The sequence below is a fragment of the Pseudophryne corroboree genome, chromosome 4 (assembly GCF_028390025.1).
Source record: "Pseudophryne corroboree isolate aPseCor3 chromosome 4, aPseCor3.hap2, whole genome shotgun sequence".
Lineage (NCBI taxonomy): Eukaryota > Metazoa > Chordata > Amphibia > Anura > Myobatrachidae > Pseudophryne > Pseudophryne corroboree.
In genome coordinates this window covers 630685442-630698178 of record NC_086447.1, presented here as the reverse complement: position 1 = coordinate 630698178, position 12737 = coordinate 630685442, and the positions used below count along the sequence as shown (strand labels likewise).

At 47.6% G+C, this 12737-nt stretch overlaps 1 protein-coding gene across 4 annotated transcripts in view; it reads right to left on the bottom strand.

The window, feature by feature from the left end:
• Positions 1 to 12737, bottom strand: part of FAM120B (family with sequence similarity 120 member B) — a 650519-nt gene that overhangs the window by 425914 nt on the left and 211868 nt on the right. For all 4 annotated transcript variants that reach the window (XM_063917695.1, XM_063917694.1, XM_063917697.1 and 1 more), the window contains one exon: positions 5097 to 5189. In XM_063917695.1, coding sequence (XP_063773765.1) covers positions 5097 to 5189 — 93 coding nt within the window. The remainder of the gene's footprint in view (positions 1 to 5096; positions 5190 to 12737) is intronic.

The following is a 12737-nucleotide window of genomic DNA, read 5'->3' as shown; positions in this document are numbered from 1 at the left end:
CTCTCGATCTCGCTTTTAACAGGAGATCATCCAAGTACGGGATAATTGTGACTCCCTGCCTACGCAGGAGCACCATCATCTCCGCCATCACCTTGGTGAAAATCCTCGGTGCCGTGGAAATCCCAAACGGCAACGTCTGAAACTGGTAGTGACAGTCCTGTACAGCGAATCTCAGGTACTCCTGATGAGGAGGATATATGGGGACATGAAGGTAGGCATCCTTCTCTTATGTAATAAGTTTACATTTGCATTTAACATATTCCACATGTCCAACCAATCATGAGTCGGCGTTGCCGACGGAGACACACCAATCATCTGCTACACCTCCTCCTTGGATGAGCCTTCCGCTTCAGACATGCCGACACACACGTACCGACACCCCCACACACACAGAGATATATCTATAAGGGGACTGTTCCCCAACAAGGCCCTTTGGAGAGACAGAGAGAGAGTATGCCAGCACACACCCAGCACCAACTGACACTGGAAACAATTTCCCAGATATAGCTCTTTTTTATATATAATCGTGTAATACACTCACTGCGCCTTACAAGTGCCCCCCCCTCTTTTCAACCCTCTGTCACCGTGCTCAGCAGGGGAGAGTCCGGGGAGCCAGCTTCTCTGCAGTGCTCTGTGGAGAAAATGGCGCTGGTTAGTGCTGAGGGACCAAGCTCCGCCCCCTCCGGCGACGGGCTTCGGTCCCGCTCAATTGTATTAAAAAAATGGCGGGGTATTGATATATACACTGCCTCCGCAGCCTATATCCACATAATGCCATCCATAGGTTTATATTGCTGCCCAGGGCGCCCCCCTGCGCCCAGCACCCATCAGTGCCTGTTCAGTGTGAGTAGTGTGTGGGAGCAATGGCGCGCAGCGTTACCATTGCGCGCTTACCTCAGTGAAGATCTGAAGTCTTCTGCCGCCTTGGAGTCTTCTTTTCTTCTTATACTCACCCGGCTTCTATCTAACGGCTCTGTGAGGAGGACGGCGGTGCGGCTCTGGGACGAACGGCAAGGGGAGACCTGCTTTCCGACTCCCTCTGGAGCTAATGGTGTCCAATAGCCTAAGAAGCCTATCACTTAAGTAGGTCTGCTTCTCTCTCCTCAGTCCCACGATGCAGGGAGCCTGTTGCCAGCAGTGCTCCCTGAAAATAAAAAACCTAACAAAATTATTTTTCAGAGAAACTCAGGAGAGCTCCCCTGTAGTGGACCCAATCTCCTCTGGGCACAGGATCTAACTGAGGTCTGGAGGAGGGGCATAGAGGGAGGAGCCAGTGCACACCCATACTAATAGTTCTTTATAGTGCCCAAGGCTCCTGCGGAGCCCGTCTATACCCCCATGGTCCTTACGGAGTCCCCAGCATCCTCTAGGACGTAAAAGAAAAACAGTTTCCATTATAGCAGAGGAACTGGGGAGATGACACCGTCCAAAAGGAGAGAATTGATAGCCTTGTCCAACGCCATGCTTTTCTCAGCATCCAGGGGAAGAGTGGTGGCAAAAAAACACCATGGTGGTGGACCCCTGAGGTCGATGATGTAACCTCTGGAAATGATGCCCCGCACCCAGTCATCTGGAAACGACTCTGCCAAATGGTCTTTGAACCGGAGCAACCGCCCTCCTACAGGTGACCATACTGGGTGTTGAGGGTACGCGTCAGGTGCTAGGCTTCTTTGTAGCCTTTGCTCCTAAGTGCCAGTTGGCACCAGAAAATCTGCCCTTCAATGCTGAACCCCTGCATGGGAAGAAGACCCATGAATGGAGGAGCAAAAAGGTCAGAAGAGTGGACCCCGCTGTTTAGAGGCAGTCACTGGCAGAAAAGTGCTTTTTTCCCTGGTAGCCTGGGGAATATAGTTCTGGTCCAAAATGAAAGCCTCCACCAAGCGGAAGAGCTACCAAGGAAATTTTTGATTCCAAATCCGCAGTCTAAGCATGGAGCTAAAGAGCCCTTCGGGCTGAGACAACCGGAGCGGAAACGTTGGAAACTACCTGAGCACATCTGCAAAGCTGCTCTGCCAGTTCCAGAAGGGAATTTCTTTGCGAATCGCTGTGTAGGCCCCTCAATGATTTCGTTGACCCAAGTCTCCATGACTTGAGCCACCAAAGTCAAGGCTAATTAAGGTCGTTTAATGACCCCGGAGCCTATAAAAATGGGCTTGAGACAACCATCATCTTTTTATCTAGCTGAACAGTAAGTGCCCTGTGCATACCTACAGTAAAATAGCAACAGTAGTGTCAACCTTGGGAGGCAGTTCCCTCTTGGATACATGATCCGCTGGCAGTGGATAAAGTTGAGCAAATTTGAGAGGAATGGAGAACTTTCAATCATGCCTCCTCAATGAAATGAGACAGATCCGAGGAAGACGGGAAAGAAACTATCTTCTTGCGCCATCGCATGAACGGACCCACTGCTTGGGAATACACATCTAAACAATCCGAGTGCTATAATGAGGTTCTACATGTCATTACTAAATTAAAATGTTCGACGTCCATTTCCTGAAAATCACCCTTCTCCTCCTCCAAAACTTCCAATGGAGCCCTAGAAGGAGGACAATGTTTATGCACCACTCGCAGCTGAGGATCCTTGAAAAGCATTTCAAATAACAGGAAACTTTTCGAAACCCTGACGCTGTATGCTCCATGGTATGGAGCCACGGAGGATCAGACAGCGATTGGGGAGTTGTATCGCCAGGAGCAAGCGACTGGGAGACGCACATAGAGGGAACACTCCTCCCACTGAAGAGGTTCCAGCCTTATCAAGTCAGAGGCCAACCAATCCGGCATCTGTGCCCACGTTGGTTCTGCAAGGACAGACACAGAGGCCCCAGAAGTCTGCATGACATTAGACCTCGCTTGACAGAGTCCATCTGTCTATCTGATAATTTAATATTCTGCTGGGCACAAGAGAAACACAATGCCATATAGTAGGTGCGCTTTTTGGTTTGACGTATTTGGCTTGGCCCATCATATTCCCTACATGCTCTCACTATGTATAGTAGACGCAGGCAAAATCAATTTCCAGATCTAAAAAAAAAAAAAAACACACAGATCTCACTAATCCTCCTCCCATAATTACCAGTACAGCAGTCAGAAATAATAGATTGTCAGCGTTCGGGGTCTTACCGGAACGCTGGGGCCGCGGGGCGGGCTTCACGGGCGGCCGGGCAGCGGCGGTGGAGGGCTGAGGCGCTGGGTTCAAGGGTACAGACAGCGGTAATGGCGTTGAGGGGGTCGGACACCGCTGCAGCAGCTCACTCTCGCTAAGCTGTTGCCTAGGAGACCAGGGGCAGTGAGCAGCATGTTGTCAGAAAAGGTCTGCATTACTGGGCGCCGCCATGTTGGAGACCAAGTTTCTGAAATAATTCCTGTTCCTAGTTTTACAGCCAATCCAGGGAGACTTCTTCCTATAAAAGGGGGCTGGTTTAGGACAGGGATGCCAGTGCTTCAAGTTACAACCCTGTTGTAGGTGCTTTAGCCTGTGCTCCCAGGATTCCTGCTGTATTCTGGTACTTCTAACCCTGCTTTGCCAGTTCTCAGTTGCTGCTGCAGTCTGCTGCTGCCCGTGGAGACGCTCTTGGAAAACCCGGTTCAGTAAGACCCTTTGGGCACGGACGACCCCGGGTCTCTTGCCTCGTCCTCCAAGTCACAGTCCACAGATTCTTGCTTCCAGCCAAGTCCTCGAACCACCATTCACAGTCCTCAGCTCGTTATCTCCAGCTTCATCTTTCAAGCCACAGTCTACAGTTCTCAGTCACCAGTCACGACCCAAACTACCGTCCACAGTTCTCAGCTCCTCTACCGCAGTTTCATCTCATAAATCGCAGTCCACGGTTCTTGTCTTCAGCCTCGTTTTACTCTCACCCACAGTTCTTTGTCTACGACCACGTTCTCAAGTCACCGTTCATCAACCTCAGTTTTCTACCTCTGCTCTGTACATAATAAATAATTTCGATTGACTCTTAAACTCCGCCTACATCCTTCATTGCTCCGTATGCCATGCAAAGGAACTATATCCAACCCCCTCATTTTGTTCTTCCCCAGCATGCTACCTCCTTGGGCAAGTCTCAACTGCCGGATCCCCAAACTTTGCTAGACGTGACATAGATAATATAAAATGTTCGAATACTTCTTCCCGTGGAAGAGGAGAGCTTGTAGAGGGGAGGAGCAGCGTTGACTAGTAGCAGTGTAGCACAAGATCCTGGAGAAAGCCTGTAGTTTCACTTTAGTTTCTATTCCTTAAACCAGGCTGGTTGGCACGCTCTCTGTAATAGACCCGCCCCTGGAAACCTGGCAAGATGGCGCTATCCAGGACAACTCTGTCTCTAAAAGAGTGAGAGCATGCACCGTTTGTCCCAGGGTCTAGGCTATCTCTGCTGACACCGGAATGCTGTCGGGGGCTGCAGTGCACCCCTCCCCCCCCACTGCGGCTGCAAATCAGTGAGCTGACAGACAGCTCCTGCAGTAACTGCACTCTCACTGTGCGCGCACTGCTACAAGTGCACAGACACCTATATACAAAAGGAATAAAAGAACATTACAAATAAAAACAAAATAACTAAGCTATAAAAGGGGCTGCCACAAGGTGGCCTACTTCATCAGGCACCTAAAGAAGACTGGCATGATGGGCTAACAGGGTGGGGGAGCTCAGAATTTAAAGCTACAGTCATTTAAGTGCCAACCTTCAGCCCAACCTGCAATCCCCATGGTCCAGTGTCGCCCAGTCTTGCTAAAAGAGAAATAATGTTGACAAAATATGCCCCATCAAACATATTTTAATTATACTTTAACTATAAATCATACATTAAAAAAGGATTGTCATTTGCAATTCATATAAAAAGTACAGTCTAGAACAAGCATTACTGATTTTGATCTTCGTTTCTATATTAAAAAAGCATTTTATTGACCCATCTCAATTTTTCAATCAATTAATTATTGCGCATGTCATTTATATAAATGTGTGACAAAGACTGCTGTATGTTTACCTTTGCACAACTAACGTCTATCAGCAGACAAAATCATTGTAGGGTACTTTCTGAAATGCATTGCAAGGTCAGCACAAAGCTAATGTAGAAGTACTATATATAATGTACTGTCTGTACCTGCAGGCTTTTTAGCTGGGATGCAGATATCCCTGGAAGGACCAAGGCTTGGGCTAGGAATGCTTCTACATCGGTTAGGCTCAAACTGTCCACCTGGTGATACAAAACAACAAAATGGGTGTAACCATAGTGAAGGGAAAAAAACACATTATTATCACTGTTTTGTTTGCAAATGGGTCCCACACAGGAGTCCCAGACAGCACATTACATTCATAGCTTCAGGGAAAAGTATCTGAGATATCACCACATTAGCCTTAGAAATTCAGATAAAAGGAGACAAAAGGCTATATCCAAACTTAAAAATGTGTCTGGAGGCTCACTTACTAGCCACACCCAAGTGCACTTTAATTGTCTTTTTCAATGGGCTAAAGGGGCTTTAGCTGATTTACCACATAGAAAAATATCTGCTTCTTTAAATTAGTATAATAACCCATTTGTGTGTTGGATCGGTATGTTTTACCACCCAACAGGATGCTGGCTTTCAGTATATACCGACAGCGGCATCCCATCTGTTGGCATGCTTCAGCTCTGCCACAGGTTGTATTCCCACTCGGTTGGTGGTGTGGACCCACCAAACCAACCGAGTGGGAATAACATGCAGTGGTTGAGATTACGTCCGGCGGTATGTCACCAGCTGTCAGGATTTTGGTGAACGCCGGGATCCCAACAGTTGGTATTTTAACTGCATGCCTTCTGTGTGTTTTCTGTATGTCTCCTGCTGATGATCACAAATTATTATTTGCTGCTTATTGGCTATTCCTAAATGTGTTTGAAAAATACAGCCAGTGTACAGGATGTATCAAGCCTGGGAGTAGTTGCACAAAGCAACCAATCAGCTTCTATTATTTCAAAGACTGTGCTAGATAAATTACAACAAGCTGACTGGTTGCTTTAAACAACTTCTCAACTTTATAACGCTCCAAAGCTTGATAAAGATATGTCCTCATACATTTAGCCTTAATACGCCATGCAGCAGAACAAGTATGGCACAAGTGAGCTGACCGTTCCTGTACAATTCTGCTGTCGGGTGTCTTTTTTGCCGAAAAAGGAGATTTATGGTAAGAACTTACATTTGTTAAATCTCTTTCTGCGAGGTACACTGGGTTCCACAGGGAATAACATTGGGGTGTAGAGTTGGATCTTGATCCGAGGCACCAACAGGCTAAAAGCTTTGACTGTTTCCAAGATGCACAGCACCACCTCCTCTATAACCCCGCCTCTGTGCACAGGAGCTCAGTTTTGTTAACCAGCCCAATGCAGCAGCAGGTAAGAGAGATAACAACCGTTAGTAGCCACATATACCACATTCTCACGACAGGAGAAGGTACCAGCGGCTAATGCCATAAAAACCCAAAGAAGCTAAGTACATCAGGGTGGGCGCCCAGTGTACCTCGCAGAAAGAGATTTAACAAAGGTAAGTGCTTACCATAAATCTCCGTTTCTGCAGCGGGGTACACTGGGGTCCCACAGGGAAAAACATCGGGGATGTCCTAAAGCAGTTCCTCATGGAAGCTGGTTTACGGGCTTTCAACATAGTTTGAATGACTGCCTCAGAAAATCCTTTGGCCCTCAGAACTGAAGCTTCAAGAGCCTGGTCGCGTTCTCCGACTGTACTTGAACAGGCCTGTTCTGTACCAGAGGCACGGCAAGCTTCGGAGCATTGAACACAGATTCCTCCCTGGTCCACCGACCCTGAAGAGAGAGTGTCGCTCCAACACCGTGCCCCAACACCGCATACTGGCATCCGTCGTTAGGAGGACCCAGTTGGAGATCCAGAAGGGACGACCCCTGCTCAATCGTTGGTCCTGGAGCCACCAGCTAAGAGACAGACGAACTTCCGGAGTCAAGGAAATCATGTGAGACCTGATCCGGTGAGGCAGGCCATCCCACTTGGAAAGGATTAACCGCTGCAGAGGGCGAGAATGAAATTGAGCGTACTCTACCATGTCGAAAACCGACACCATGAAGCCTAGTACTTGCATCGCCGTGTGTATCGACAGACGTGGGCGAGATAGGAAGCATCTTATCTTGTCCAGAAGTTTCAGGACCTTCTCCGGAGACCAGAACAATCGTTGGTTGTGTATGTACAATAATGCTCCCAGGTGCACCATGCTCTGATCAGGGACCAGTGAGGATTTCTTCCAGTTGATGAGCCACCCGTGGGCTTGCAGGAATTGGACCGTCAGTTCCAGATGACGGAGGAGAACCCTGTGGAGTTTGCCAGGATCAACAAGTCATCCAGATACGGCAGGATCCAGATACCCTGACGGCGGAGAAGGGCAGTCATGACGCCATGACCTTGGTGAAGATTCACGGAGCAGTAGTCAGTCCAAAAGGCAAGGCCTGGAATTAATAATGTAGGTTGCCAATAGCAAACCGCAGATATTGCTGATGCGACATGACAATTTGTATATGCAGGTAAGCATCCTGTATGTCCAGGGATACCATATAATCCTTGGGCTCCAAGGCCAGAACAATAGAGCGAAGAGTTTCCATACAGAATTTGGATACCTTCCCAAATTTGTTCAAAGACTTGAGGTTGAGAATGTCCCGGGAGGAACCGTTCAGTTTCGGAACTAGGAACAGCGTTGAATAGTACCCCCTGCCTCTCTGAGCCAGAGGCACCAGCACTATCACTCTTGTGTCCAGGAGAAATTGTACCACCAAATGTAGAGTTTATGCTTTCAATGGATCCGAAGGGATAATTGTCAAGCAAAACTGGCGAGGGGGACGTTTCTTGAGATGGCGCATACGTGAGCGACGACTTCCCTCACCCAGGCATTTGAAGTGGTCTGTAACCATACCTGGGCGAAACGCAGAAGTTGGCCTCCCACCCTGGGGTCTCCCAGGGGGAGGCCCGCCCCATCATGCAGCAGGCTTGTCTTTTTTGGAAGCAGGCTGACGGGGGCATTTAGGTTTGGGCTAAGAGGTTTTGGAAGTGCGAGCCTGTTTTGGGTACGCCTGACCCTTTGCTTTATCTGGAGGTCGAAACGAACGAAAATAAGTACTCTTAGCCTTTGGAGCCGAAGGAGAAGTACTGGGCAGACATGCAATCTTAGCTGAAGCTAAGTCAGCAACAATTTTGTTGAGATCTTCCCCAAAAAGAATGTTTCCCTTAAAAGGGATCACCTCCAAGGTCTTTTTAGAGTCCAGATCTACGTATCGGGACCGCAACCAGAGGATCCGGCGAGCCAGAATAACCGTAGAAGATGCTTTGGCCACCAGGATACCTGCATAAGATGCCGCCTACTGAATATAATGAGAGGCTGTAATAATGTATGAAAGACACTGTCTAATATTATCAGGAAAATCAGACGGTAGTTCCGCTTCAACTTCCTGAACCCAGGCCTCTATAGCCTTAGCAGCCCAAGAGGCCGCAATAGTGGGCCTATGTACAGCTCCAGCAAGAGTGTAAATGGACTTCAAGCAACCATCCACACGCTTATCCGTCGGTTCCTTCAGCGAGGTGACGGTAGTGAAAGGCAGTGCAGAGGACACCACCAGACGTCCAACTTGTGAATCCACCGGTGGAGGTGTTTCCCAATTTTTACTTAACTCTGCAGCGAGAGGATAACGGTCTAGCATCTTTTTAGACAGAGCAAATTTCTTTCCTGGATTTTCCCAGGATTCCTGACAAATGTCAACCAAGTGGTCAGAATGAGGTAAAACTAATTTAGTAACCTTCTGACGTTTAAACTTATCTGGTTTCTTAGAGGTAACTGGAGGCTCTTCGTCATCATCGATTTGAAGAATCAGCCTGATAGCCTCCAAGAAGTCAGGAACATCCACTTGTGTCAGAGATTCCTCGTCAGAAGCATCAGCATCAGTGTCTGAAGGGTCAGTGTAAGCGCCATCTTCATCGGATGAAGTATCCGAAACATGTGTGGATTGTGAGGAAGTACTGGCCCGTTTAGAGGACCCCTTGGTCTTAGACGGGCGAGAGTCAGGATTTTGCTTAGCCAGAGACTGATTTAATTGCTGTAACTGAGAAGAGTATCTGCCCATGGCGGATTAACTGCCGGGACAATATGTGGCTGTAATAGCACAGGAGGTCCCATAGGGGGCGCGAGTCTAGTTACTAGTGGTCCGTAAATTAGAGAAAGCATCCCAAGGTGGGTCTTGATTTGCCCCCATTGCTGCAGACTGACCAGGGGGTATAGAACCACCTGTACCTAAACCCTCAGCTGCTATGTTTTCCTCTGAGTAATCCGTGGCATCAGCACCTCATGGTGCAGGATCAGCCATAGATCGACCACCCTGTTTAGCAGATATTATATGTAAGCGTAACCTTAGTGTGTAACAGTACAATATAAGACAAATTACCTGACAATAAACCCCTGTATAGTGTGACTGCACAGCAGAGCACAAACAGAGGATTTAAGAGGTATGTGGTGACTGTAAAAACACAGAGAAAAATACCAAAGTAGTATATCCTGTGAAAACCACTATATTATATGAAAACCCTGACGCACTTAGCCCCCTCAGGGTACAGAATATAGGGGTAGCAATATGTGTGTGATACACGAAAGAGAGATCACACAGCAGCTATTGGCACACACTCAGGTCACATATACAATGCAGAAATTATAACAAACAATAAAACTGCACTGGACTAGCAATACTAAGTACAAACTGCACCACTAAGTAAAGCTATATAGGTATATAGATATAACAATGCACAGTAAAGACTGGATGTATATCACAGGGTACTTGTACTAAATATCCCTGAATGTATGCACTTGTTCTTAACTAACACTGTCTAAATGACATGTAGAATACTTAAGTGTCCTGTAAATGCACAGCGCTGATGATGCAGGCGGCTTTACAGAGGAGACATCACCCAGCAGTCCCAGAATCAGCTCAGCATGTGTGTAATGGTGCTCAAACGCTGACACAGAGTGAGGGAGAGAGAGAGATGCAGCTCCAGGGCAGGAACATTTGCAGTAAATGGCGCCTGGGGCTGGGGGAGGGGCTACAGGTCAGAGCCTTATCCCCTTGCTGGACTTCACAACCGGGTACTGCGGGGCCTATTAAACTGGATTCTGAGGTAATCCGACCTGTGCCCTGGTGGTCTAGTGGGGTCCCTGTACAGCCACAGTGTCCACGCCAGCGCGCGTGCCATCTCCTAGAAACTGCGGCGGGTCGCGGTTTTCAGCGAGTCCCACCTGGGGGACCCTCTTACCTGCTCCCTGTAATGCAGCCACGCGATCCTGGAGAGCGGCGGCAGGTGTCTGTGTGCCTGAAGAGAAACCAGAGCCCTCCACTGTAAGTACCCGGCAACCAGGGCGCAGGAGTATACAGCACCGCTGGGGGAGATGAGGGAGCCACAGCATGATATATCAAACTGACATATAGCACTTTTAAGTGCCTGTGCTGCGGCCCTTGAAGTCTTCTTTCTTCTAAAAAAGCTCTTTTCAGGGCTGCCTAGCGCAGCCCTCCCTGTTAGCTGCCTGCACTGCAGGCACCAACTTACAAACTGAGCTCCTGTGCACGAAGGCGGGGTTATAGAGGAGGTGGCGCTGTGCATCTTGGGAACAGTCAAAGCTTTTAGCCTGTTGGTGCCTCGGATCAAGATCCAACTCTACACCCCAATGTTATTCCCTGTGGAACCCAGTGTACCCCGCTGCAGAAATTTCATCTAATTTCAGTGCATGCAGGAGACTGTGCTGATTAATTTGATATGTGGCACTTGTATATCTGTGTGTGACTGAGTCTGTATATGAAGCACCAAAGAACTTGGTATGGAAAAAAAACATGGCCTTTGCATTGTAGCATTTTGTATGCAGATTCAGAGACTCAGAGGCACAGTTTTCTGGTATACCCTTAGTGGCATCGCGATAGGTCTAGGACACATTTTCAGCAAGAAAGATGCCCGCTGCTAACAGAATCTCATGGGACCTGGCGAACCAAGAGGAGCTACAGTATTTGGTGCGACTGCAGCAAAGATGTTGGGCACATGAGGACACATCTGTACATCATAGAAACATAGAATTTGACTGCAGATAAGAACCACTTGGCCCATCTAGTCTGCCCCCTTTTTTTTTATCTCCTCCAGAATCCATTTTGATAGTAATAACAAGCATACAGTACTGCAACAAAGTTTTTTACACTAACATAAAAGTAAATGACAAAAAATTAAGCAAAACCTTTAAAAGAAAAACATTTTTAAACTTAAAAATAAAAATATGACATAAAAATCTATGTCATAATATAAGTGAATAATTCTAAACAATTGACACTTTAGTTACTAAACATGTTTTTTAGTGAGCACCATTCTAACATGACAGAACAGTTTTTGAAGCATGGGGAAGTTGTTCGCTAGCCTTAGCTAGCCGCCAGTATTGTCGGTCGCAGTGCCCTGTAAATTGTAGCATGATTGTCTTGCATACACAGGCAGCATTTGCATCCACCTCTGAATCAGGCCCAGAGCGACAATAGAACACTTTATGTTACTAATAAAGTAATCCTAGTCAAGAATTCTACTGGCTTTTATCACCGTTTATACCTCGTATCTAAAACTAAGATTCCAGGATCCATCTCTTTACTGTGGTTGATATTAATTTACCATTCGTTCTGCATTCATTATAGCTTTGCGTTCCACATGCATTATTTTTGTCAGGAATCGACTTACCACAGCTGCATCTGTCCGGGGTCCCTACGTTTTGCTGTCACTGGTCTCCCTGTTGCTGGATGTCATCCTGGGCCTAGGAACGCTCCTGTTGTCAGCGGGCGTGCATGCACGCCGCGTTCCCGCCGGGCCGCGGCATGGGCGCCGCCATGACAGTTTTCCTCGGACTGTTGCGTGAGCCAATCCGGAGCTTGGCCGCACCTCCTCGTTTCCATTCCAGCCAATGCCTGCAGACCGGGGGGTATATCAGAACAGCAGGGTGAGTCAGCCCTTGTTTTGGACTTCGTGTCACTCCTGCGACCCGTGTGTCTGGCTCCGCTCTCCAGTTCTCCTGTGTTCCAGTCTACCTTCCAGCGTTGTTCCGATACCAGCACCAGCAATCCCTGCATCTGTTATTAAGCTCCACACCTTTAACAGCTACAGTGTGCTCCAGCTCTCTGCAGTAGAGACTCTTCTCCAGGTGCATCTCATTATCTACACCTGTTCATCAGCCTGCAAGCTGCCAGTGTTATTCCCAACTGCACTGTGAACTTTACACTTGTCTCCTGCATCTGCTACCAGGCTTGCTACTTCCAATACCATCTCTGCTGGCTCCACGGTCCAACTATCTTCGGTTCCCATACCGACATATCGATCCCCTGATCGATTATACAATTATACAGTCATTGCCAGAGACTCTCAGCTTCTACGCTGCACAACTACTACTGCATTTATTTTCTGTTACTGCCAAGTTTTCCTGATGCCTTATTGTTTAACGTATTGTTTAATAAAACCACATTGCGCACATGCGCAGGAATCTAATCCGGCATCCTCACTTTTTCCATCCTACCTCCACTGACCCACTAGCGCCCCCTCCGGGGACACAAACCGAACAGAATCTGACAATTTTACATGAATTAAGTGTGAGATTCAAACCTTTAACCTATTCATAAGAACACTACATATTTGTTTCACCCCTACTGGGGTAATCAAACTGTGAGGTCAGACTCAAATTCCTAGAATGAACCCTTAAA